General features: G+C 40.3%; 2 protein-coding genes across 2 annotated transcripts in view; both read left to right on the top strand.

Moving 5' to 3' along the window:
- Nucleotides 1-3508, top strand: part of LOC128442711 (MICOS complex subunit mic25a) — a 51479-nt gene extending 47971 nt beyond the window's left edge. Inside the window, exon 8 of the mRNA XM_053425277.1 lies at nucleotides 2336-3508. Coding sequence (XP_053281252.1) covers nucleotides 2336-2389 — 54 coding nt within the window. The 3' untranslated portion in view covers nucleotides 2390-3508. The remainder of the gene's footprint in view (nucleotides 1-2335) is intronic.
- A 249-nt stretch (nucleotides 3509-3757) lies between these two features.
- LOC128442295 (E3 SUMO-protein ligase ZBED1) lies at nucleotides 3758-6431 on the top strand. Its single transcript, XM_053424689.1, has 2 exons — nucleotides 3758-4634; nucleotides 5015-6431. The coding sequence occupies exons 1-2, from the start codon at nucleotides 3758-3760 to the stop codon at nucleotides 6025-6027; spliced, it is 1890 nt and encodes a 629-aa protein (XP_053280664.1). The 3' UTR covers nucleotides 6028-6431.
- The last annotated feature ends 19926 nt before the right edge of the window (nucleotides 6432-26357 follow it).

The raw sequence follows: 26357 nt of genomic DNA on the forward strand, positions 1-26357 counted from the left end.
TTCCTCTGTTGTCGCTAATGTAAAGTGCTTGTGAGTGAGGCTGCATGTACGTGTGTGCCCTGTCAATATCATCTGAGCCTTTGTATATGCCTTGTATTACTCCATGCGGAAGAGAACGCACATTTATATACATGGGTTTTGACCCCCTGTTTGCGCTCTTGTATTTGTCCACTTCTGAGAACCAAATGAGTAAGCTCTTTATGTGTATGTGTGTCTGTGTGTGTGTGTGTGTGTGTGTGTGCGCGTGTGTGTGTGTTTGTGTGCTTGCGTGCGTGTGCGCAACAGAGTGAAAAATGATTTCTTTCTCACATTAGCTAGTGCGAGATAACAAGGACTGAAGTGAAGACGCTTTGAAGACCGTCTTTAAAAGAGCACAGCAGATCATACACTGTGCTTGTGTGGGGGGTGCGTGAATAGCTTGCTATATTGCAGTCTGCTTAAACCTACACATCAAGGTCTTTGCTTCTGATTGGCCCCCAAGGCATCTCTCTTACTTTCACCCCATCAATTTGAAAGTTTATAAAGTTTTTCCTCCATTTTCTGTCTTTAGAAGCTGTCACAGTGAGTTTGGGTATCCCTGATAACTTTTTTTATGGGGGGAAGCTGCAAATCACATTAACATCATTACTGTTTTTTATTAAGGATTCATTTGAAATCCACATTCCACACGGTACCATTCCAGCTAAAATCCTGATCCATATTTCATTCGCAATATCTGTCACAATAATTGCGTTTCTTTGCCCAACTTTGATTCTGCTGCATTTATTAGATAACCTAAAAAGATGCCAAGTAGTTGTTCATGAAAGGAAGATACAATAAAAATGTTTGTAACCCATCACCTTGAGCAAACCACTTTCAAAGACAAAATAACAATCTCAATTGATAGAACTAGTATAAGCTGTTCAGTAGTATGAAAAGATCAAAAGTATTGTACTTTTTATGAAATTGGCACATTTTGCATATTTCCTAACAGTTCGCCTCAAATTTAGTGAACTCCAAGATGAGCACCGATTGGGGTATGATGTATACTATACTATATCAATATTAATACTGCTAATATAAAGATCATAAATATAAATAGTTTTGTTTTTCTACTGACTCTTGACTTTGCATTAATCAGTATTTTGGTTTATGTTTTATTATAGATAATTCATCCCAGCCTAAAAAATTCACCTTATCAACCTTTGAAGTGAGCTTCAAAGTTCAGCACTTTCTTCTCGAGGATTTTCCTTTTCGTCTCTATCAAAGTGTGATCTAGGACTATGTTGAAATGATGGTTTTCATGTTAAGTTATTCATATTTAATTGTCATATTCAATATTTTAAGTGCTAGATGTTTGATTCCAACAAACTGGAAGGGGCTATGATACTGTGATGTTCTACCATGTCCTCTTAACAAAGCAAAACAGGGTTTGCTGCTCCTCTCTGTAATACATGTGTGCTCTAAGCCAAGTGTTTTCATGTTCACATGAACGGTTAATTGAGTTTAAATCTCTTAAATTTTGTATTAGGAAACTGCTGCTAATTCATTCAATCAACGTTAGGAGTTAAATGATAGAAGAAAACCTCTGAGGGTGAATGACTTCTGAGCTTGTGTGCAAAAGGTCTTAATTTGAGGCTTATTTTTTTCCAGGGACTGTGTTATGTTTCCAGTCTCACAGACACAACTGTGATATGTTTTGATCAGTGTCACAGCAGGTCAGTGAACAGGCCTACATGTCAAAGGAGTCTTCCAGCTGAGTTACGCTAACATCTCCACGTGTGCATGTGTGTTTGATGGCAAATGGGCTGGGGGGGTCCCCACGGAGTCTGCAGAGAATGAGCAGACAACCTCTCATCATTATTCTCTGGGAGACTGAGCCTGACATGGGCACTGCCACTTCGAACACATACACACTGCCCGGTCCAGGGGGATGAACTAGTCTTTCATCTGCATTCTCAGATGCAGAAACATAAACATCACACACATACATGTACATATCGTCTGTACACCTGGTAAGATTCTGAAGTCATTTAGCGCCAGTCTCAGAGAGAGACCGGCATTGATGCTAATCAGTGTCAGAGTCTCTGTTCACTATGGAGAAAAAGAGAAAGCAAAAGACAAAATATGAGCAGAGAAATAAAGAATAGACTCTGTTTAGGTGAGAGTGAAAACACCAACACAGAGAGGAAACTGGTATAGTCGACTGGTATACACTGTGTCCACTCCCAGATATACTGTATGTGGAGCTGCAGCAAGGCTGGGATCTGCTCAGCAGTCTAAACCTCTGAATCTTTAAATGCTGTTATTTTCCCCTTCAGCAAGGCCAACTACTGATGCGTACACACATTCACAGGTATATATCCGGAGCCCTGCTGTGGAGTACAGACATAGCAGGCTTTGGGGCTAATACCCGGGGAGCTGCTCCTAAAGTTAAAAGCTGCCTGTCGGACTGAAGATTGAGATGCTGAAATGGAACCACAGAGATGGAGAAGGAGGAAGGATCAGAGTCGAGCAAAAGCCAAAGCAAAAAATATAAAAAAGTTTAGAGAGTGCTGAGGACCAGCAGGCTGACTGAGAAACTGATTTCAAAACACCTCTACCTCTGTATACCTGAAACTGTCTTGATTCACTTTTTTGCTTTATGCCTTGTCATGTAAAAAAGTAAACGTGTATATGTTTTAGATTATTGGTTATTAGTTGCTGTCGATCTATGTGGTTGTCATGCAAAAGATTCCGAGTGACAGGTACAAACACTATAAAGTGAATGATCGGTTCTTACAGGAGAGACAGAACGACATGCTACTTACACACAAATGCACCTGAAACTGAGAACTGACTGTGTGAACGGTAACAACTATATGGACCAGGAGGCACACAGCTGGCGGGAAAGATGTAAATCTGACAGGCCGCTTCAGTCTAGATAATTAATGGTAAAAACAGATCTAACAACAAAGTAACTGTGACGGAGTCAGAGAACATTTACTGAAATTGACAGATGAGCTATGTTTTCTGCTTCACTCTATAGCAAGAGCTAAAAAGATAGCTTACATACTGTCAAATCAGAACTTGGCATCACTTTGTTTACTGCATTGACTGACCTCAGCCAAAGGTCTGACAGAGGTCAGTACACTGGGCAAGAGGCAGGACAGGGCTGACATACAGAGACAGTAGGGTGTCTAGGCTCAACGTTAGATGGGGTGAGAAGTTTGGACATCTGGAGGGAGTTTTGAGTGGAGACACTGCTATCCAGTGTTAAAGGGAGCCAGTTGATAGGGTTTGGTCATTTCACCAGGAGCCTCCTGGGCGCAAGCATTGGAGGTTAACCGGACTTGCCCAACTGGGAGGGGACCCATAGGTAGACCCAGAGCTCATTGGAGGGACTACATACTTCCACTGGCCTGGGAACACCTCGTTATACACAACTTGTTGTTCCTTTGTGGTGCTTCGTGGAAGAAGTCAGGTAAATAGCAGATATCCTTGAACAGTGGTCGATATCAAGGGCGGGGTTGCTGGGTTGTTCAGTTGTTGACAGTAGGGCTGCAGGATATATCGGCTATGTACGATATATCGATATAATTTCCACGGGGATACAAGATTTGACAATATCGTTTATATCGATATATGCGTTAAAATGGTCAGTTTCGCCTCAAGCGTCTGCGTTTGCCTTGGGAGACTGTGAGCGCAACCACGACCCCTCCCACTCTGTCGTTCCGAACGTGCCGATTGCAAAGACGCGTCGTTCCCGCCCCCACCACCCCGTCACAACAAATCAAGCATGGAGGATCCCGATAAAAAAAACGAGACGGCGGAGCGAGACGAAATTGTTTCTAAAAGGAGAAACAACGGCTCCATCATATGGAAATGGTTTGGTTTTAAAAAAAAAGATGAGCAGCAGCTGCAGGTCATCTGTAGGGAATGCAACAAAACAGTTGCGTCCAAAAGTGGAAGCACCACCAATCTTTTCCACCATTTGCAGCAGCGGCACAAAGTGCAATACGAGGAATGTGTGAAACTCCGTGGCTGTGCTGCTGCTGCTGCATCACCGACCGCGAAAGCATCTTCTGCGGCTGCCCCAAAACAATGTCTATTGCAAGAATCCTTCACTCGTGGTGAGCCATATGACAAGAAAACCGCAAAGTGGCGTGAGATCACTAAAGCGGTAGCCTACCACATTGCAAAAGACATGGTCCCGGTCGCAACGGTCGCCCAGGATGGTTTCAAAAAGTTGCTCCGAACAATGGACCCAAGGTACAATTTGCCAAATCGAAACTATTTCTCTGAAGAAGTGCTGCCAGAGATGTACACCACTCTCAGGCAAAAGCTGACAGCCCGGCTCGCAACAGTAAAATATTTTGCGGTCACTACCGACATGTGGTCCAGTAGGACCTGCGAGCCGTATATGTCATTGACAGTTCATTTTATCGAGGACTGGAGAATGGAGTCGGCGTGCCTCCAAACCAGCTACTTTCCTCAAGATCACACCGGAGAGCACATCGCTGAAGCCCTGCAGGATGCGCTCTCAAACTGGAAGCTGGAGGAAAAGCGGCTGGTGGCCATAACCACCGACAACGGGAGCAACGTTGTTAAAGCGGCCCAACTGCTAAAATGGCTGAGGATGCAATGCTTTGGTCACCGACTTCATTTGGCCATTGGTGAGTACAATGGCAAAGTAATAGTTACAGGGAAGAGAAAATGTGTGCATGCTTTAAAACGGTTGTTTGCCATAACAACTTTTTCACACAGTTAAATGGTGTTTGAATTTGACATAAATCTAAATCACACACCTCCCTCTTAAACACAGGTGATCTTCCTTTTTTAGATAATAAAAATCAAAGAAGAATTACATTTTTTAAATACTTTTATTTTAAATGTTTTCTATTAAAGAACATGAACACACAATTGAAAAAGTGAATACAAAAACAAAATAAAATAACACGGCGTACTCTACTTAACAGGTTTCTAAGACATTGTTTAAATTAAAAGGTTAAATGAAAAAGTAAATGATTTAAAATATTTAACAATTTTATTTCAGGACATGGCATGGATGATCACCGCATCACAAGGTGCATTGCGCTGTGCAAGAAAATTGTCAGCAGCTTTTCCTATAGCTGGAAACGGAGGAGAGAATTGGCTGAGGTGCAGATTCAGCTGGGTCTACCGACTCACCAGCTCATCACAGAGTCAGCCACACGTTGGGGATCGAGACAGCAGATGATCAGCAGGGTCCTGGAGCAAGAGGCAGCCCTCTCCAAAGTCCTGTTTGCTGACAAGAAGTCGAGACATCTTGTCCTTAACTGGCAGGACGTAGAGGTCCTGCAGGCAGTCCAGAAAGTCCTGAAGCCCCTTCATGACTTCACAGACGCTCTCTCCGGTGAAGAGTATGTCACCCTCTCCTACGTCAGGCCTGTGCTACACCTCTTCAATTCAAGTCTCCTAATACGGGAAGAGGATGATAGTGAGCTGTGTAGGTCGATCAAGACCAGAATCTTGGATTACCTTAATGCCAAGTATGCTGACCCAGACACAAGTGACCTTTTGGATATGGCATCACTTGCGGATCCACGTTTCAGGGTCCAATACATCCCAGGTGAAAGAGTTGAGGCACTGAAACACAGAGCTGTGTTGGAGGTGGAGGCCTTGCAGGCTGATTTGGGCGGCGGTAAGCCGGACCCGGCTGGCCCTGTGCCAGAGGAACCAGGAATGCCACCACCATCCACAAAGAAGAAGTCACTGGCCAGCTTCTTCAAGCAGAGCACAGCCACCAACACCAGGCTGACACAGAGGGAGGCGATTGAAAGTGAGCTTACAAGCTACTTACAGTCAGCTATCATCGACCACGACACAGATCCTCTCCAATGGTGGAAGATGCATGCCGATATTTTTCCAGCACTGAGCCTCCTGGCAAAAAAGTACCTTTGCGCACCAGCAACCAGTTCCCCTTCTGAAAGGGTTTTCAGTTGCAGCGGCAACATTGTCAACTGTCACAGGGCATCCCTGAAGCCTGAGGCGGTTGATAGACTAGTTTTCCTTGCACAAAACCTGTAAAATATAAGAGCACTGCAAATGAGAAACGTTTTTTTGGCCTGTTCTGTTGGTAATTTTGTTCTGTTTACATTCTTGTTCTTTGCACAGCTGTAGGAGAAGAAAAATCTTAACCCTTTTCATTTAATTAAAACTATTTAATATATTTGTTATTTCACACAATGTTAGATGTTGGCACCACATAATTTGTCAAAGAGATTTAAAGATTTTATTTATTTTGTTAAGAAGCATAAAAACTGTTCTGTTCATGTGTTCATGTGTTCATTCAATTTACCTTTCTTGCACTTGGCACATGTGCCAGCCAGAGTTCCATGTTCCATTCTGGTGAAAATGACTATACAAAATCACATGTTGATATATGTTGCAGTCATACTGATCTGTGTTTTATTAAAAGTGCTTGCAACGTCTCACATGTGGCTTTTGACTTAAAAAAAACCATCTAACCCACTCTATAGAAAATATCGAGATATATATCGTATATCGCCATTCAGCCAAAAAATATCGGGATATCATATTTTGCCCATATCGTGCAGCCCTAGTTGACAGCATTGTCATTCCAGGGCTACAGGTTAGTGAGATAGCAGAAAGGATGATCAATTATCACTGCTGCCAATCAGAGGCCCCTTTGCAGATTTCCTATGTGCTGTGTCAAGATGGAGCTTTCTCAGTGGCAGAATTTAGAAATGTATCCCTCACATTTAACATCTGGCTGACTTTAGTTCCTTAAGGTGAAAGACTCCTTTTATTATAACACCTTCTGCTCGGGTAGCAGTTATGAGGTACCACTACTATGGCCTAACAAAATCCAATATGACAGTCCTGCAATGAATCCCTTGTGAAGCTGTTAATGTTCAGTTTTTGTTGGCTATGTGACATGTTTAGAGCTGGTGTTGTTGATGTACTGAGCTGGATTATAGTGAGAGGTGTTAGGAGAAATCTGTCCCTCTCAGTTATGTTTATCCGGAGGGGCTGGACAGAACATTTGAGCGTGACAGCTCTGAAGTTAAAGCAGGGGAGCATCACATGTACCCACTGCAGGATGTTATAGCAATTTTTCCGAACGCTGTTGTGATGCGAAATGGGACACCTTCAAAGTGCAGGATCCCGCGTGCTGCTTCTGAGGAATACTTATTGTATGAGTACGAGTCCCTGTGGATGGCACGCCAGAAATGGGAAGAAAGAGAAAATAGTTTCATCAACTTTTGATAAGTCCATTTGGAAAGAAAACCCCTATTGACAATACTGACACACTGATAATAAATCTCTATCTGTTGCCAATCTGAATGCACACAGATTTTTGCGAAGCCAGTGAATCACAGTGGTGATATTGATTTTCTTTTACCTTCCATCTTATTCTTGATTGAACAGGAGTCATGTTGGTACAAAGATCACAGCAGCTCAGCTGCACTGCTGACAGAAAACAATATAGACAAACTTACTGAAGAAAAAAATACAAAAAGAGGGCTAAGGACTAGTATTTGTATTGAAGAACAAAAAAGAGATTCTGTAGATACACACAATGTTGACACTCTTAGATAAGGGGGATGGATGTGTTTATGTTGGCATGGTTGTGAGGGCGATGCAACCATCAGCACTGACAACAACAAGGTAACGGTGGAGGAGGTTGTGACAATGGACCTCTCAAGAAAGACTGGCTGAGTTGGATTATAAAAGAGGGTGTGGTGATCAATACATTCATTCTTAACCAGTCATACTACTGGTCTCATCACAGCTGTGGTAATCCCAGTGACGCACAACAGAGACTGCACAACAACCTGAAAAGGCTTCTCCAAGAGCAGCGTGGCATGACCATGCGAACATCTAGTGGCAGATGGTGTGGGCTTTTATTGAATGAACATGTACATTGATGATAGAAATAAATAAAATAAATTGTTGATGAAGCCTTTTTATCTGATCACTCTGTCACATGTGTCTGTCGGTCACATCAGACCCTGAAATGTGGCACAACAGCATTGCAATGGAGGGCATTTCAAGATTAAAACATGGGATAATACTGTTGCTTTAAAACAAATTTAGTGAGGAGGCAAGGATGCACAGGATTGATGAGCCGCTGTAATCTGACATCTTCCAACAGAATACCAAGTCACCCTGGACCAATCTGATGTATGTGGTGTTGTATGGGTTTACTCTGTGGCAGCCTGGTGTCATTTCCCCAAGATTTATCAAAAGGTTTAACACAGACAGCTGCGTGTAGTGCCACTGTGCTTTGACATAGCACTTTTCATATCAAATTTATCAACATGTCTTACTCTGTTGCCTTCAGATGGCTGCAGGGATTTAAAGACCTGATCGAGAAACTTTTCATAAAGTATATAAAGCGGCTGTGACAACAGACACTGTAAGAATCACTGCAGACTGATTTACAGAGGTTACTGCTCGAAGCACAATACACTCATTTTTATGCTGATTTAAACACCTCTGCTGCTAGAAAGTAAATATTTAAAATGCTTTATTTACATTCTAGCCATCAATATGTATGCAGTTTGTTCCTGTTGATAAAAAACTACCTAGTAATCATCAAATGGCATCAGATTGATGTTGCCTTGGAAAGACAGGGTCTTGCATCTATTCTATTCTCAGCCCAAAGTCTCAGGATTCTATCTTACCCGCAGAGCGAAGCAGCGCCATACACAACATCTTTGATAGTGTCAGACTGTCACAGTTTTCCCATCCAGCTCCAATGTTGTTTAAATGGCTAAGAGCCCATCTCGAAGCTGTGGAAAGTGAATCCCTGATAGACCAACAAAATCTGGTCTAAAGTCTAGGCTGTAGTATTTCACTGTTGTTTTAAGGGCAATGGGACTGCTGTACAACACACATACTTGATGCTCGTTATACACATACATTTTCTTGTACACTTCCACTTTGCGCAGAAGGAGATACATTTCCTCTGCAGGGAAGCGTTCTTTATTACTATGTGACAAATCCATCTTTAGAATATCAGTCGGTCATGGGGCAAATGCACCTGACTGTTAAAGGGAATGGGAGCGTATACTCTGATTGGTCTATTACGTGTTACACCCACCACACACTCGTGAATAATCAAGAAACTAAATACAAACCTTTTGAACCATTTGCTTGCTGCAGCGACCATTTTTCCCACCACGAAAGTAGCAAAACTGGATTTGGACGAGTCCTACATGCACTTGAGCTAACGCTATAGACAATGTGCTCATCCCACTGCCCGTGCACCTTATGATTGTGTACCTTACACGTACAAGCAAATATATCACTGAAGTGTCAGACCACCACTGAATATTATTACAGCAAAGTGGAGAGACATTACATGAACATATACCAGAGTAATGAACGTGAAGAAACAAACTAGCAACTGAAATATTAAGGGAAGTATAGGGGGAGGGGAAAGGCTGAAGAACAGAGGTGGAGCCAGACGAGGGGTGATGGAGGGGAAGGAGCCTTTGTGAGGCAGAAAGATGGAGAAGAAAGAGTGAGACAGATAAGACAAGGCCAGATGGGGGGAGGCGTGAGTCCAGAAGCGAGATATTTGTAGAAAAGAGCGAAGATCAGGAGGATAAAATTGCGAGAATGGAAATATGGGTGCTACAGTGAGGAAAGTAGTGGCAATGGAAGAGAGGGATGGAGATGGACCGAGGATGAAAGATGTAGAGAGAGAGAGGAAGAGGAGGCAGGCCCCTCAGCAGTCAGCACTAATGAAGAAGAATGAGGAGCCTGAGCTGCTTGCTGGACCTGCAACTGACCACATACACCAATACTGACACACCAACACACACACACACTGACACTGACGTCGAGAAAGTTTCACACATACCCTGATTATCTGCTTCTCATTTTATGACACAAAATTTATGAAGCGATCAAGTTGTCAAACTCAATATTCACCACATTGCTATCTATGAATAAATATAACAGTGTCTTGTAGCTTTCTTTAAATTCACTGTTTTAATTCTTCTGAGAGAATCTCTCTTAGATTCAAAACTCAGGCATGGAGTTTCACAGCAAGCTTCTGAAATAGTGTAGCCTGCTTTACACTCCATTTTTCTCTATCCACTTTCTAAATCAAGAACTTCTCTCCAAAGTTGAAAATACATTTTTTATCTTTTGACACGATCCTATAACTGCTCCAACCACTCTGAGTTCGTGCCCACCAGAGAAAACAGGAATAAAACATAGAGGAAAAATAATATATTAATCAATTATTCAGAGGTTGTCGTTCATGCTGTGTGCAGGTGTAGAACTGCTTTAAAAAGGTGACATGCGTTTGGAGCACATTTGTGTCAGATTCTTGCTCCTCTTTGCTCCGAGTTAAAGGGCTGTTTGTGCCTCATTAGCTGTGACTGCCTACAGACAAGGGGGAAAAAATCCTAAAACGAATCCTCCAACTTTTTTTCCGCCCCATTTTACAGCTTTGAACTAAAGTTGATAAAGACTCGCCAGAACACGGGATTATAATCAGGGCTGAGATGAATGTCTGTCGACCAAAACTTTTATTTTGTATCTCTTTCTTATAACTGAAATTGCAGCTCACCAAGGAAGTTATTTGTTTGTCATTAGCTGTTACGTCTGTGTTGCTTTTTATAAGTGTATGTAAAATTAATGCTGTGGTGTAGTGTGGAATTTTTTATTAATGTAAATTTTGTAATTACTTACAATCTCTGGCATACTCTGGTCATACACTTCCTGGTGCACACACAGGCAGTAGTAATCTTAGCAGTAGTAATCAGTAGCCGGCGTATTGTAGAGCGATGTGGTGATCCCAGGATGGAAGTGCAGCTTTTCTGGAGCTTTGACATAAGTACAAAACAGAACAGTGGTAATGACTGCAGGGGCGTCGCTGTGGATCAGAGGTTCAGACTCTGACTATAAACACCAATGTCCCATTAAGATCCAGTTGGGAACTTGTATCTTTTCTGCTTGTTTCCTGCCAGCTCTACACTACTGTTATCATATAAATAACAATGAATGATGAATGTGGTAGAGATTTCTTTAGAAAAAAAGACAGCAAATGTGCAATTTGTTGAAATTAGTTTGAATTCATGCCACTTAATTCTAAAATATGCCAGCAATTTCACATTTATTATGTATTTTCTTCGTAGAATCCAAAATGCTTCCTCACATTGCTCATCAAAGGATTTGGTGCCATTATTATGTTTCTAAGTTTTAATAAAAGGGAACAGTTACCAGCAGGACAATCGTTAGATCAGTGACTGTGCATTTTCCAACACTCTTGCTTTTAAACACTCTGAATTTCAAATTAAATTATTACAGTTTGAAAATTAATTTATTTTAGAACTGTAACTTGATAGTGACAGCCTTAGGCTCTAGATGTTTTGACATCTATCACACGCTGCTTGATGTCCTTCAGACTCATCAGACCTTCACTCTGGGCATGTACCAACAAGTTGTCAATTATTCACTCAGTTATTCTCCGTACAACAGTCCTACAAACTTTTAAGGCACTGCAGATGTTCATTTTCTTCGCCATCTGTAACTAAGCAATGTCCCCAAATATACAGACAAACATCAGCAGCTTTCAGACATGGACCCCGGAAAATTCACACAATTAGATCTGGACTCCTGAAGTTTTCCTTGTCACACATTCAATTATTGTCGATTAATCTGTTGATTATTTTTTCCATTAATAGATTATTCATTGGATGAAAAGACAATATCTTCTGATACAATGCTGTTTATATGTGTTCCAGATATCTGCAACTTATTTATGTTATGTTATGTTTAACTTATATCCACTTTCAGATATTGACAATTTAATTCTGATTAGGCATAATCCAAGTTCGAGATGTCTTGAATTAAGTATCAGCTAGTTGAGTATGATGTTGTAGATGTAAATTAAACTTGAATTATGATAAATCAGAGTTAGATTTTAGTTAGCTCAAACTGGAATTGAAGGTTGTGATTTAATATAATATATAGTAATTAATAGGGATGAGCGAGTACAGCATTATCTGTATCTGTATCTGTATCTGTTAACCATATCAATTATCTGTATCCGTATCCGTACTCGGAGTGGGCGGGACCTAACCCGGAAGTGGGTGTGATTTAACCCGGAAGTGGGCCGGGTTGTCTTGAAATGGGCGGGGCTTTAACCAGTATGTTATTTTAAGCATGCAATTGATATGGGTTGATCAGAAATTGTTATATTTATTGCTGATTAGAAAACTATTACAGGACAGCATCAGCATTGAGCTTCAGATCAATGATTTTGATCACAATAGCAAACGAACTATTTACAGAACAAGTTTTGTAACAATGAATACAACACATGCTGTTGCAATTATGAAGTGAAATGTAATAACAAGTGTTTTCATACTCAACATAACTTTCTTTTTTAACTTTGAATTTTTGTGTGTGTGTGTAAGTGAGTAAGAGCGAGACAGAGAGAGAGAGGGGGAGTGTGTGTGTGTGTGTGTGTAGCTTAATTTGTAATATTTTTTATACCACTACTACCTAGAACTTGTCAGACACTCAGTGCGTGAAGTAAAATAAAACTGGTTAGAGCCAACTGACGGTTTAAAAAAAGTTTAAACCGTTAAAGTAAAAAAAAAAAAACTGTTTAAAAAAAAAAAAAAAAAAAATCTCCGACAGGCAGAGACGCAACGCGAGTCGCTTTCTACCAGCACCACGTCTGAACGAACACACGTTTAACAGAACTCTACTGGTTAATAAGTAAGTACAAACTGAAATAAAAACAAACTTCAAGCTGAAGAAACCCTAAACGTTAACGGAAAAGACCCACAAACCTGAGTGACTGAGAGACAGAGAGCTGTTCTTTGAGTGAGTGAGCAGAGCGGTGTGTGAAGGGGAGGAGCGCTGTGACGCTGTGTGAGGATTTTCATTCAGTCCGAGCACAGATATTGACTCGTATTACTCGTATAATACTCGTGCTCGGCAAAAGTGCTTTATCCGTACCGGATACTCGTTTCAGCCGAGTATCCGGCTCATCTCTAGTAATTAAATATAATTGTAGATATCTATAATGAGAAACCACTCATTAATGTCAGTGTAGGATCAGTTTTCCTTTGACCCATATCCTGTTGAATATAGACAGAACAATGTTGATTTATGAAGCAGTGATTCTCTTTAACATGGTGGAATATGTTGACTTTTACAGATATGAAAGCAGAATCAAAGAACCAACCTAATAGTATTCATTTGAACTAACATCGATTTGCAATATATAGGAAAGTTATCTAGAGGAACGCTTCTATGATAAGCTTAAAAAGATTTTCCCCATTAACTTACAATGTCAGACTCTAGTGACAATAGAGAATCCAGTATTCTCTCCATCTCCTCCATGCGGTCTCTCCCTGATGTATTGCTCCACAATACAGCCTCACTCCTCACAAGATAAATAATGAGACAATTTACACCAGTTTATTAAATTACAGCATGATTTGCTTGTTTACTTTCTAACGTTCCTTCTTAAAGCTTTAGAAAAAAAAGACATCTGAAACATTTCTGTAACGCAGAAGTGCAGTTTTCAAGCATATCTGGGCACGTGTGTTGTAATGTGTGAAAAATCGTGACTGATCTCAGAACTACTGAAGTTGAGTGAAGGACGGTGACACACTTGTCTAGAGCTAGCTGTTGTCAATCATCCATCAGAGATCCCAAGATTATCCACAAATGGACACGAATAAAGACCCGAAAAGGGCTGCTTTTTTCAAACTAGAGTTTGTCAGTATGACGCAGTCACATTTACATACACTGACGTGTGCAGATATGTCCTCTATACTTTCTATGATTTAAACAGACAATATCAGATCCCTAATGGTACAGACTGCTGGTCTGAGATGTACAGGGGAAATATCTCTTCCACTTTGGTATTGTTCTGATTGTTGTCTAATTTCAGCTTTAACTAGTCGGGCACTGCTTGCCTTGCTTGTTCTGACTGCTCTAACATGTGGGCATGGTTTCTCTGCTCAGGCTAAATGAGAACAGAGAACAAGGGACCATATGTAGAGCAGCTCCTCGTTCCTGTGCATGGTTACCTGCATACATTAACATATACATAGTAGCACACAATTACTTTCATCATCGTTTCACGGTTTGTAGAAAACTTGAACGTTTATCCGTTTTTTTTCTCCATCTTTTTTATCTATCTTTAATGAAATCTTGCTTCATCTGTCAGTAGTGCTTTTCTTTGCCTGCTTTCTCACACCACAACCTTTCATCTAGCTTCTGCGTCTGTCCGTATTTCTTTATTTCTCTTTCTCTCCGCGTCCACTCCACTCTTTTGTCTCCCTTGTTATATTCCACCTTGCCTCCTCTCTGTTTCCTTTCTTTTCTTTTTTCTGAGCTGCTTCCTCCATTTCTCTCCCCCTGCTCTGCAGTCGACTTATTGATTTCATTTTCATACTGTTGGCAGTTGTTCCCTCCGTCATAAACCATCAGGTTTTCCTCCTTTCAAGCCGGCATTGATCATTGTGCAGTTGATCACAACCAATCACCCCTGAGCATCATTATCTGCTCCTACTCGTTCTCTTTTGTTGTCCGTCTGTCTCGTGTCGTGTACTCTGTGGGTTTTATCTTTTTATCTTGCCTTTCAGAGCTCCAGGGAAATGGCCGGCCTGTACTCGCAGGTGTTTATGTAGGGAATTAGGCTTCAGAATTAAAAATTACTCACTCAGAAGGAAGGCTGAGGACTTTTTAAGAAAACAGCTTTGCCAAACTTTGATAAGAGATTATCAGAAGCATACTTTTGTTGTTGCAAACAAACACCAATTTGAATGTGTTTGTGAGCGAGTGCAGAGCCAGTCAGTGCTGTGTAAAACATTTCAAACAGATGTGTCGCTGAATGTGAACATCGTTATGATAATCTAGAATTAGAGTCCTACCAAAATTAAAAAGCTTTTTTGCAACAGCTTACATGTCTGCTCTGTAAATCACATGTCCTGCTGTGTTGTCATTGTAGGAAATAATAACAGAGCGAGGGTGGTGAAAGCGTAGCATATGAAATAGAAAAGATAAAACAACAACAACAGAATGAGGGGGAAAAAACATAAAATGAGATTTAAAAAAAGAAACAATTGAATATAATAGAGGATACAAGAATGAATATTAAGGAACATAACTGTAAGTGTTTTTACATGTACATTAAGTGTGGTAATGTAAAGGGCAATGTGCCTGCATGTCAATAACAGAGAAAATACTAAACAAAGCATTCATTATGATTATAAAAAAAGCGGAATAAATCCAATTAAATTTTCAATAAAGATAAAAGTAATTAAACATGACACTATACCCAATATGGATATAGAGAGTATTTTGTGGCTTTGCAAAAAGAAGCTTGATGACATGTTTGCTTGGATTTGAGACTTTCTTTAAAAAGTGAAACAGGAAGTTTTGATGAAAGACACTATTTTATTGTATTACGTTAACTGTAGGATCCGTTGTTTTGATATTGGCACCCAATTGATATTGGTACCCTTTGAAACAATGGTAGAAGCCTTTAGGTCATAACAGCCATGCGACATGTATCACTGCATCCTTTTCACACATGCAAGCAAGTTGAGGTACACAGGTGCACATATGATGAAGTTGCTGTTGTTAAATAGGACCTAGTTTATCTTGTTGTGGCAGCATGTGTGGCAGCATGTGGACTGAAACTCTGTGCTGCCCTCTGGTTTGCATACAACACTCTTTTTACAGTGTGGCTGCTGTTCTACTCAACATGGCTACTGCTGTGTTGCACGTGGGACTTTTTTACTTTTTTTTTTTTATTCTTATTTTTCTCTGAGAGTTGTAACACTTGCTGGTATTCTATCTGCCACTTCTCTATCTAGCCCCCGCCCCCCCCCCTCTCCTGTTGTCCTATTTTTCGTCTTTTGTTGCTCTGCAGTGAGCAATCGAACGTCACATCAAGCCAAATCTAGAGCCTCTGTTTCCTCTTTCATCTGCCTCGAGTTTCCCCGGTGGCCCTCAGATGCCTCAAAGCTTTTGAACGGGGGGAAGGGGTCGGGGGAGCGTGGGGACCTGGTGCGCGGGGGGGTAGAGTTGAGGGTACGCACAACAGCCTTCTGAGGGAGGTATTTTCACCAGCTTTTGTCCCCCTTGCTAGCTGTACCCTGACCTTTCGTTATGCCACCGGGCTGGTGTGCTCGCGCCACCAGACCCCCCACCTTCTTCTTTTCTTTCTGCATTCACTGATGGGGGTCTCAATCATAATTCAACATCGCACTGTATTATGTTCCACGGAAAGCGACCTCGACTGCATAAGCATTAGACATGCCTACATACTGGGAGCATTTCACACCAATATTCTGGACAGAATTTCATCATCGTCTTTCGCAGACACTTAAGAGGAGCTTTTGTGGAAGAAAGAACCCCAGCTGCGATAAGTGAGGACAACAGCGAGGCTTTTAGGTGGCTTTTGTCGCCTCGAAGCAGCCTCAACATTATCGGAACAGTCCACTTTGTACCAGCCTCTCTTTTGTGTCCCACTGTCACTCAATCCATCTGTCTCTCCACCTTCTCTTTCTCTTTTTCAGTTGACGCCTGCCTTGCTTTTGTGATTGTTGTTCAATTCACACCCTGTACTTCCAAAGGAGATCGATGTTTTCTTCCTCTGGCCTTTTTGTAAATAAATAAATACCGCTGCATTATTGTTTGCTCCCAGTGCTATGTTGACAAGTTCACTTTAATGTGAAACTCTGAAAATTGCTTTTTTTGTTGTTGTACTGCAGGTTTTTACAATGATTTGTCTGGCAAAATGTACAGAAGGCAGCATATATCGATGTTGCACCAGAACGATGACTAATGATATTGTCACCTGTGGTGTTCTGTTGTCAAGTAAAAATCTTTGCCCATGCTTTTAGTTGATGTAACTCAAAGTTTCACCTTACAATTAGCCTGAGGGTAGTATCTGCTTTAAGTGTTGGCTATATCGTTTTAAACCATCTTCGCCTTTGGGCACTAAATACAGCAGTAGGATGAGTTTCTCCACTTCTTCTCAGTGCTTTTAGCAGCAAGGGACTCTATGTGTCTATCAAAAGTTTCCTGTTCTCAATGAAGAGTGAAGCCTGTGGTAACCCTATCAAGACTTAGAGGCTCCAGTTCATCCCTGCTAATGCTTTAGTTAATGCTAACAGTCTTATCATTAGCATGACAAAGTTCACCTTAAAATAGAAATTCCCTCAATATCTATTCACCACTCTGCCGACAGAGGGGTGGGTGAGTCCACAAAACACTTTTGGAGTTTCAGGGGTAAACATTGTTGCAGTCAACTCCAATACAATTGAAGGAAAGAAGAAAGATAAAAAAAACATATAAAATGCCTCCATACTGCTCCTGTGGTATCAAAAGTGTTTGTGAGCAGCGATATTCAAATTCGACTTTGTGAATGTTCATTTTCAGATGAACTATCCCTTTAAATTAGGGGATTAGAAATGTCACCGGGACACTAATTCGGACCACCATGGAGACGGTATCTCTATACAACTCATGAATATTAGTAATAACATCGTTCTTGCTTCTTCCATTTCATTGTAAATAAATTTGTTTTTTGCACAGATTTTATGAAAAATTTAAGATTAATTGATGGTGGAGCCGTAGCTCATGTATGTTTGATAGAAGTGGTGGACAGCTGGTTATCACGATAACATGAAGTCAAGTTAGTTATTGGAGACAATCTTTGGGGAACATGTTCTCCTCCACATCCCCCTCCATCTCCATCCCACAGTAGTGGAGTGTTCAGGCGAATCAACTGCAGAGCCTTAGCCTATCACCAGGGAGCTCCAATTGCCTGCCAGTCATCAGATAAAATGGATTTCCAATCAAGTCAAGGCCGGGTCGGGTAAAATGGAGGACAGGCACACTTCTGCTGCTCGTCTACCTTTCCTGACTTTCTGCTTGTTGTTGTTTGTTTCTCTTTCTCTCTTTCTCCTACTATTTTTGGTCTCTGTCTCTACTCCCATCCCGCTGTCTCTCATCTACTGGCTAGAGCCACATGAAATGAAAATAGGCTTGTTGTAAAAGCCCAGGGACCAAACATACTATCTGGGAGGCAGTGTGATGTAACCACAGCACGTCTTCTTAGTCTGCTTTAACTCAGGATGGATCTTCAATTAGAGCAACAGGTGGGAAATCCATTAGTTTGTTAGTGGGTGAGTTGCGAAGTGTTACCAGCTTTCTCTAATAGAGTACAAGTGCACAGATACAGTTTTAAGAGCGGTTCTGTGTGTACTCATTACACAGAACCGTTTTTTTTCTGGGGTCCAGTTGGTCGTTTGGTTGATTAAAAATAAATTGTTTAGGTGGTTTAGCAAGCAAACATTTGAAATAAGCATCCTGCATCTCACACACGAAGACCTGGTGCTTTTCACAATTTTTTTGTAGAATTGATTAGATGAAAATAGTATGAACCGATCAACTTATTGTTTAGTTCTTACTCGTTTTTAGTTGATAGAAATGGAGGAGAGCTGGTTTTCTAGGTGACCTTGAAATAACTTAGTAGGTTGAAACAATCTTTGCGTTATGTGTTCTCATCCACATCTCTTTCCCTTTCCATCCTTTTACCCTCTTCCTTTACATTACTTTTGAATCTCTGCAACAAAGAGAGTGAATACGTGGATTACCCACAAATGTAAAATGTTGGTCATATATGAAGCAAACTTATTCGTACTTGGTAAAGGGTACCTTGAAGGTTTTCTTTTTCTGAATGAACACATGATTATTACCTGACCGGGTCTTTAAAATATATATCTGATGCTCGTTCAGATTTTTCTTGCTGTCACCAAATACCAAACCATAAACTAATCCTACTAACTAAATATTGTCTGTTTCCAAAGCATGATCAATTATATTCCTCTGTGTCGTAGATCTCCAGTGTTGCCATAGTTGCACTATAGCCCTGTGTGACGTTCCTTCATGATGATTGATCTATAAGTCAGTCTATAATATGTCCTACTGTCATAAAAAGTAAATTAACTAAATTGAAGGACCGAATTGTAGATTGACCCAGAGATGGAAATACAAATTGTACAGTTTTCTCTGTTTATGTTACTCTGGCTTATTATGTACAGTGTCCAGTTGTTTTTGAAACAATTACAACTGTAGATTTTTTTTTTTTATGTGAAGCAATATATGTGTTACTGCTGAATTAAGTCTTTATTATGAACAATTGGCTTTTTGCTGAGCAAAGGGAGAGGGAAGTTTAAAAAATGCACTAGATTGTCTTTTCACTACATTTATTGACAGTAAGAAAAATAAAGACTAACTCCAGCCTCATCCTTATATAGGACCAATGCATTCCCAGTTCAAATGCAAATATACCAATGCAACATATACGTAGCACTGGCCTAGCAAAATTTGTAATCCTCCTTTTTGCTTTCTGATTACAAGGTCAATAACAGGTAATGTTGATGATCTGACCACAAGGTGAATTAGGTTGCTATTCTGGAGTTTTGCTCTTATCAGAAAAAAAATTCTTAAGCAGGTGAGGTTTTTCCAGTTGTCATGGAGATTAGTTCAAACAGAGCTTTAAGTCCTTGCCGATGTCTTGCTGAGGAAATTACATACTATCACATTTCCTGCAAAGATTATTTTTAGATTGAAGAGGAAGTTTATTTTGTATGTAATTAGAGTCTGTCAGTGATAATTATAAATTAAGGGAAAAAGCAAACTCTTCTTTTTCCTTTTTTATAATACCTACAATACTTCACTATTTTGAAGGAAATATAACTTTATAGAATAGCATCAGAATCCTGTAAGTTACCTCGTAAGTGGAAGACACTGCAAAGCAAAGGTTACCCACACATGGATGTAGGTTCTCAGCTATATCAGAGGTACTGATTTTACCCGATGAAATGTGTTAGTACAGGTCAGAGGTCACCACCTCCTGTGTCCTTCAATCCCACTCTTCCCCATCTGCATGCCGAAGTGTCCTTGGCAAGATACTGAACCCCTAAATGGCCCCTCATAAATGTTGAGTGTAATAATTGTAAGTCGCTTTGGACAAAAGCGTCAGCCAAATGACATGTAATGTAATGTAATGTGTCTGTGTAGCCATGAAAGGCATGCTGCCATTCTTTCCACCTTGGTTTGAGCGCTCAAGAGCCTTCTCACTTCCGGACATAGAGCTCCGTAGTAGAGAAGAAAGGAAAGAAGTTGAAATGAGGAATGGAGATCTTGAAAAATTGTAAGACAGAAGAGTGGATTAGAGAAGAAAAGAACAGATGATATAGTGGAGCCGATAGGAGAAGAGAATGTGAGAGTGGGAGAGGAAACCATGGGATGAGATGAGAGGACAGGAGCAGGGAGCCATATTGATCACCCTGCTCTGTGAGTCTCTCAGTGGTTTTAATGGTTTGAGTTTCACAGCTGGACTGAACTCTGCAGTGCCTAGAGCCGATAACATGCTCTCTAGGCACACACACACACACACACACACAAACTTCCAAGCACATACACCACACAGTCTACCCTAGCGGGATGTGGGTCAATGTTCCCTAGCTTTCTGTCAGTTTAGCTCATTGCATCGTTCCACATGGACTGCAGGAGCTGGACTGCAGGTTCAGTGGGAGCCGTGTTCATCTGAAACAACCCTGCTCCTGTCCAGCCTCTCAAGCCAAGCACGGCTGAGTCTGATTGATTTCTGACTGTGGATTTATGATTTTATGACCATATAAATGCTCATTTGATTTAACATGAGCACAGGTTCCGTGTCTGGGAACTGTCAACATCATCAAGTAAAAAAAATATATATATATTCTATTGATCTTTATACCTAAGCATTTACTGTGGTCACACTTCAACTCCACTTGATAAAAACTAGGGAGTGATAAAATGTTGATATTTGTTAAGTTATGGTCGAGCAGCTCCGACTGCAGCATCTGGAGATGCTGTTGATAAAGCTCTTATCTCACTGGAGTAGTGAGGTAAACAGAGTCGCTGTCAATCAAAAGAAAGAAAAGTGCAGTTTGTTCAATGTCAAGTTCAAATTCAGTTGTTTTTTTTAACACAAACCACAAACAAAATCAAATGTTGATTAATTGATTATTGCTCTATTATCATCGCTTATAACGTGTCTCTAGTTAGGTAGGCCAACATTTATATCAGTTCATATATTTTAACTATAATTGCAGTGTAGCTCCATGGTTGGTGGTATTTATGGTGAGGCAGTCCATCAATAATGTTGATCCAGATTAGAACATGGCTGGTGATTCCTACAACCTTTTTGGAGGAAAAAACATGAGGTTGACATTTGTAGTTTTATCTAAAATGCCTGAACAAGCACTGGATAAATTGCTAGGAAGTTTGATTCAAAAACCCGGTAGGATGAATTGTAGTAGCTTTGGTGATCATCGAGGACCGTCATTAGCTCAAATATAATTTTGTCCAATACTACAAAAATACTTATTATCAATAGTTTGTTTGCATAACTAATATGCTTGATCCTCCCCTTAAAGAAATAGTGGGACTTCTTGCAAACACTCACGTAAATGATACACAAACTGTCATTTCAGCCTAGACCTGTTCTTGTATAATTAATCCACTTTAAATGCATATATCCAAGAGTTGTATGCATTACATCTGCAATTGTACAAAATCCTCATTATATCTGATCTGCTGTTTACTGTGATTCTGTGTGTGATCGAAGCCAGGAGCCACCTTGTTGGATAGTATCTCTCTAAACAAGCATATGTTATAACTAATAAGGATTCAAAGACTTAATTGACCTCCACATAGAAGGCCAGTCATTTAACATTTAACGCCCATGAGCATCTTATGGTGCTCTGTTACTAAATATGTTCTGTTTAGACAATCTCACTAGCAAGGCTGTGTATCACTAAACAATATTGATCACTTGGAAATCAGGTCTGCAAGATGCCAAAGCTCTATTCATATTTATCACCTTGGATTCATAGGTTCTGTTTGTCTATGGAACGTCTCGCCAGGATTTCAAGGTGTTAATTGATGATTGCCACTTCATGGGAGAGAACACAACCTGAGTGAAGTCCTCTTGGTTTTATATTGTAACTGGGGAATAATGGTATCTGGGTTTCAAGGACCCCATTGATCTGTTGTTTAAGGGTGGAGGATGCTCTCCTGTTATTGATCACATGTATCTGTTTCCATATAGGAGTTAGCTAGACCTGATGGACTACAGCTCTAATTGAGGTCACTGAGTCTCCCTTAGAGGACCAGCATGCTAAGGAGTGCTGTGATTGTTTATGAGCATTTACCTGCACCTGAAATGGGTAACAGGTAGTACTTCTGCACTTTTCTTACAAGTATGAAGACCTGTCATATGGCTCACATGAAATTAGTCTGCTGTTATTCAGATCCAAGTTTTTCACTAATGGATAGTTTATTTCATTACTTTAAATCAAGTCTACATAACTTAAACAACTTAACTCTCCTCTATCTTAGGAACCACTGCATCTGTGGGGCATGCACAGATTTGAAAAGAGTATAATTGGTTGGGTTTGATGCTGCTGTTAATATATTTCACCTCATTACACCACGCTCTCAACTTGCTGCTCTTAAATGATACACTTGGCAGCACAGCTAATGAAGCCACCTTTAGGATGAAGGGTAAACTCGTCAGATGCCATTAGCTGAGCGTTCAGCTATAAAAGAGGCTTTGCAATTAGAGGTTTATTGTAAAGAGATTTTATGAAATGTAGCACGAAAGGCCAAATTAACATTCCATGCCTAAATTTTGTGTGCGTTAAAGATTAAAGGTTCATTATTTGGTTATATATTAGGTCACAAAGAAAATTCTCGTAAAATTTACACAGCAAATGCTTAACTGAGACTTCATCATCAATAAGACCCAACAGACAGAATAATCAAGAGGGAAATTCTCTTCTTGTTCTCTTCCATGTGGAGCTACAGTTTTTTGCGATATAAAAAAAACACTGGGGTTGCAGGGCTGAGTAACAGTAGTAAACAAGTTCACCTCTCTCCATTACTGCGATAATCCCTACTATTACCAGGTATGACCTTTGCATTGAGATCAGTGAACGGTGGCAAAGTGTGCACAAAATATGGAAGGTCCTTGCGTCTAAGAGCATCTCAAAGGTCATACCTGTATGGAAATGAGTTCAAATGTCCTAATCATCACTTGTTTTCCTCTCTTTTTTTTTTGTCTCTTAGAATCTGCAGGTCAACCACGGATGAAGAGTGGGAGGAAAAGGGTGAAACAGACGAAGGCTTTTACTTTGGCACTAAGAGCAGAAATGGTTGCACTCCTGTTTTGACTTTTGAGAGAGTTGATTTGCTTTCGGCATGCCTTGTTTTGAATATTTTCAAATCATGCTATTTATCTGCGGTATATACCGCTGACATTGCTCCACTATTCTGCACTGCTACATTTTACAGGGAAGCTTTTGAACGAGTGTGTGTATTTGGTTCATGGTCTGAGTCAGGGAGGTGTTCAGATACAGTCAGGGTCACTCCTCTGTAAGCTGAATAGAGTTAGGTTCACGTCCAAACCTCTGCTGCTTTTTGTACTCGAGAACGCAGTAAAGCATTCAGGCTGGAGCTGAATCGGTCCCTTGGGGATCGTCCTTGCTCTGATCTCAGACTGAAAGAACTGATTGAGTTGATTTGCTTTCAAGTTTTTTAGTTCGTTTAATTTTTTTACCACATAGGAACAAGCTCAGGTGCTCCTGGCCATGACTTTAATTCATCAGACCTGTGCTGTAATATATGATTTTATTAAAACCATTCATACCTGGTCTCATTTGTGGCTGTACTTTGTTTTATACAACCCACACTTAGTTTATATGTATATGTTAAATTCCGATTCAATGCTCTGCACATTTGATTTCAACTAAGTGATTAATCGTTTCCTCAGAAGTCAGATCTCAACTCAAACTCAATCTTAATGTGAGTAGGTGGCAATGGAAGCCATACTGCAACGGTTGGCTGTAAAGAGATTTCTGGATATACATGAAAAATTTAACTAGCATAGCACTAAGTAGAGCATATATCTCAGACAAGGCCCAATAGTTCCCTTAAATTCAAGCAAGCTGCACCAAATTTATCACACTCATTGATATCAGTCTGCTTCTTATGCCTGGTTAGTTTCATCAAGATCCATGAATTATTCCCTGGTAATCAGTGAAAATATGAAAATAAGGCCCTAATTTGCAATGCAAAAATGCCAGTGATTTCTTCTTGGCCCATGTCCCATCCTTTTACCGTTTAGAAGTTTTTACATAGTCCTATTCAATTATAGAGCACATTACAACACACATTATCCTGAGACACATTCCATAGTGAGGTGGAGACCTCACAGTATTATAGAGAAACCTGACAATTTCCCACAATGAGCAAGCACTTTGCTACAGGAGAGAAAAAACCAACTCTTGAAATCAGGAACCAGTGTGAGCGTCCCTCTGCCTCAACAGGTTGTCTGTGAGTTTGTAAACAAACAAACTAAAACACAAACTCCTTGGTAGAGCTGATGAACTTTTTACTGCTGTTAGGATAAGTGACTTAAGGAGTGACTACAAAAACATTGTGAAACAGACTGACAAAAGGTAAGTTGCTGATGATGGAGACCCGTTAATACACCTAAACACCTTTTTACAGCAAAATTGGGACACATACACATTAAACAGAGGTACACTTTCTGAAAAGAGGATTGCATCATTTCACATTGCCATTAGATAGTTTACCTTTCAGTTATTTTATTACTTGTGTAACACTGTATGTCACAAGTGTTGGAGGATTAGTCCCTGGCCTTCATGTTGCTTTCTACCTTTTCCTTTGTAGCTTTTACATATCTTTCCCTTCAGCCTCTTGAAACTAAGACACAAATACAGATTGAATGATGTGGTGTTGCTTGGACGGAAACAGATGGCCACAGAAGTTACTGACTTCCTGTATGATAATTATCCTGGATGATGGAGACCTGTGCGGCTGAGAAGTGGTGGAAGGTAGCGTGTCCACTCTGTTGTCAAGTCATTCATAAACACTGGAACGGATTAATACCTGTGACTGGTGAGCAGGCATTTGACCTGGAAAAGAATATTGATTATAACCATTCCCACTTAAGAGAAAAAGACGATGTTCATGGGTGTTACTGGGTTTGTGTCCAGTCTGAATTGGTTTCTACCCAGATGTGGAGCACAATTCAATACAACTACTGCAATGACGCTTATGTTGATATTCCGAGATGGTGCCATTAAAGCATTGGAGATGAAAATGACTCAAATAGATGATGTGATTAAAATCTCCAATCAAAGTATAATTTGTTCTCTTCATTTTCAGTCAATTTTATTCCCATTGAGGGGAAAAACCAATGACGTATTGCATTAGAGGACTTAAGTATGATCATCAATGAGACACTAAAGAAATATTGATTGTTAAGGAAATTTATGGTGTCTTGTGAGTGTATTCGTCAATAAAGATGTGTTGAATATTGTGTACTGTATGTCTGCTCATGATTTTCCAGAAAGTCAGCAAGTCACTAAACTGTGCCCATCCAGGCCATGAAGATAAATAGAGACCATGTCCTGAGATCTCCAAGTAGGGTTGAGTTGAGAACAACTGGACATCGATGGGAATCACTTGAAGACTTTTTTTTTTTTTTTCATGGTGGGTGGTCCTATAGGGTTTAACCTCCTGTTAAGGGGTCAAAACCAGTGTAAAAAGGTGAATGGTTCGACAGTAACTTAGAATTCAACACTTCTTGAATGATCCTTATCTGAATGAATTAGGCCCTGTCCAGATCTGGTGTTAACATCTGACTTGTGTGATGCAAAAAAAAAAGTGGACTGCTCTATAATATGAATGTAATGTATACTTATAATTACATCAGTTCACACCTGTGATTAGAATTGGTCTGTGGCTCTTTCACATTAAAAAGCTTTCAACTAGTGAAATGGATAATTGACTTAACTGTGAAGCATCCTCAGGGAACGCAATGAATTTGTGTCCGTGGCGAGGGCTGGACATGATCTTTGAGACATGCCTCTACTGAACGACACAAGTAACAGAAAGAAGAGCAAGACACACCTACAACCTCTCAGCAAGGTAACCTACTCCTTTCACGTTGCCCTCCGGAAGACTTAGCGAGACTCTTTTGACTTCAAATTAGCTCTTACTTGTCAGAATGTGTTTGACTGCACTGGACCCTGATACACAAGTTAATTCTCTGTCATATCTGATAAAGAAGTTCAGGGAGAATTTGCTGCCCTCAGAATTCTGGGACCAGTATTAAACCACTCTCTGTTATATTGTTAAACTTACTAACACTAATTACTGTTTTTGCCCAATCTGAAGTATCATAGGTTGTTGGTGCAGCAGTTTGAAGTTTTGAATGACATCTCTTAAACAACAGGGTCCACAGTAATTAT

The sequence above is a fragment of the Pleuronectes platessa genome, chromosome 6 (genome assembly GCF_947347685.1).
Source record: "Pleuronectes platessa chromosome 6, fPlePla1.1, whole genome shotgun sequence".
In the NCBI taxonomy this organism is placed as follows: Eukaryota; Metazoa; Chordata; class Actinopteri; order Pleuronectiformes; family Pleuronectidae; genus Pleuronectes; species Pleuronectes platessa.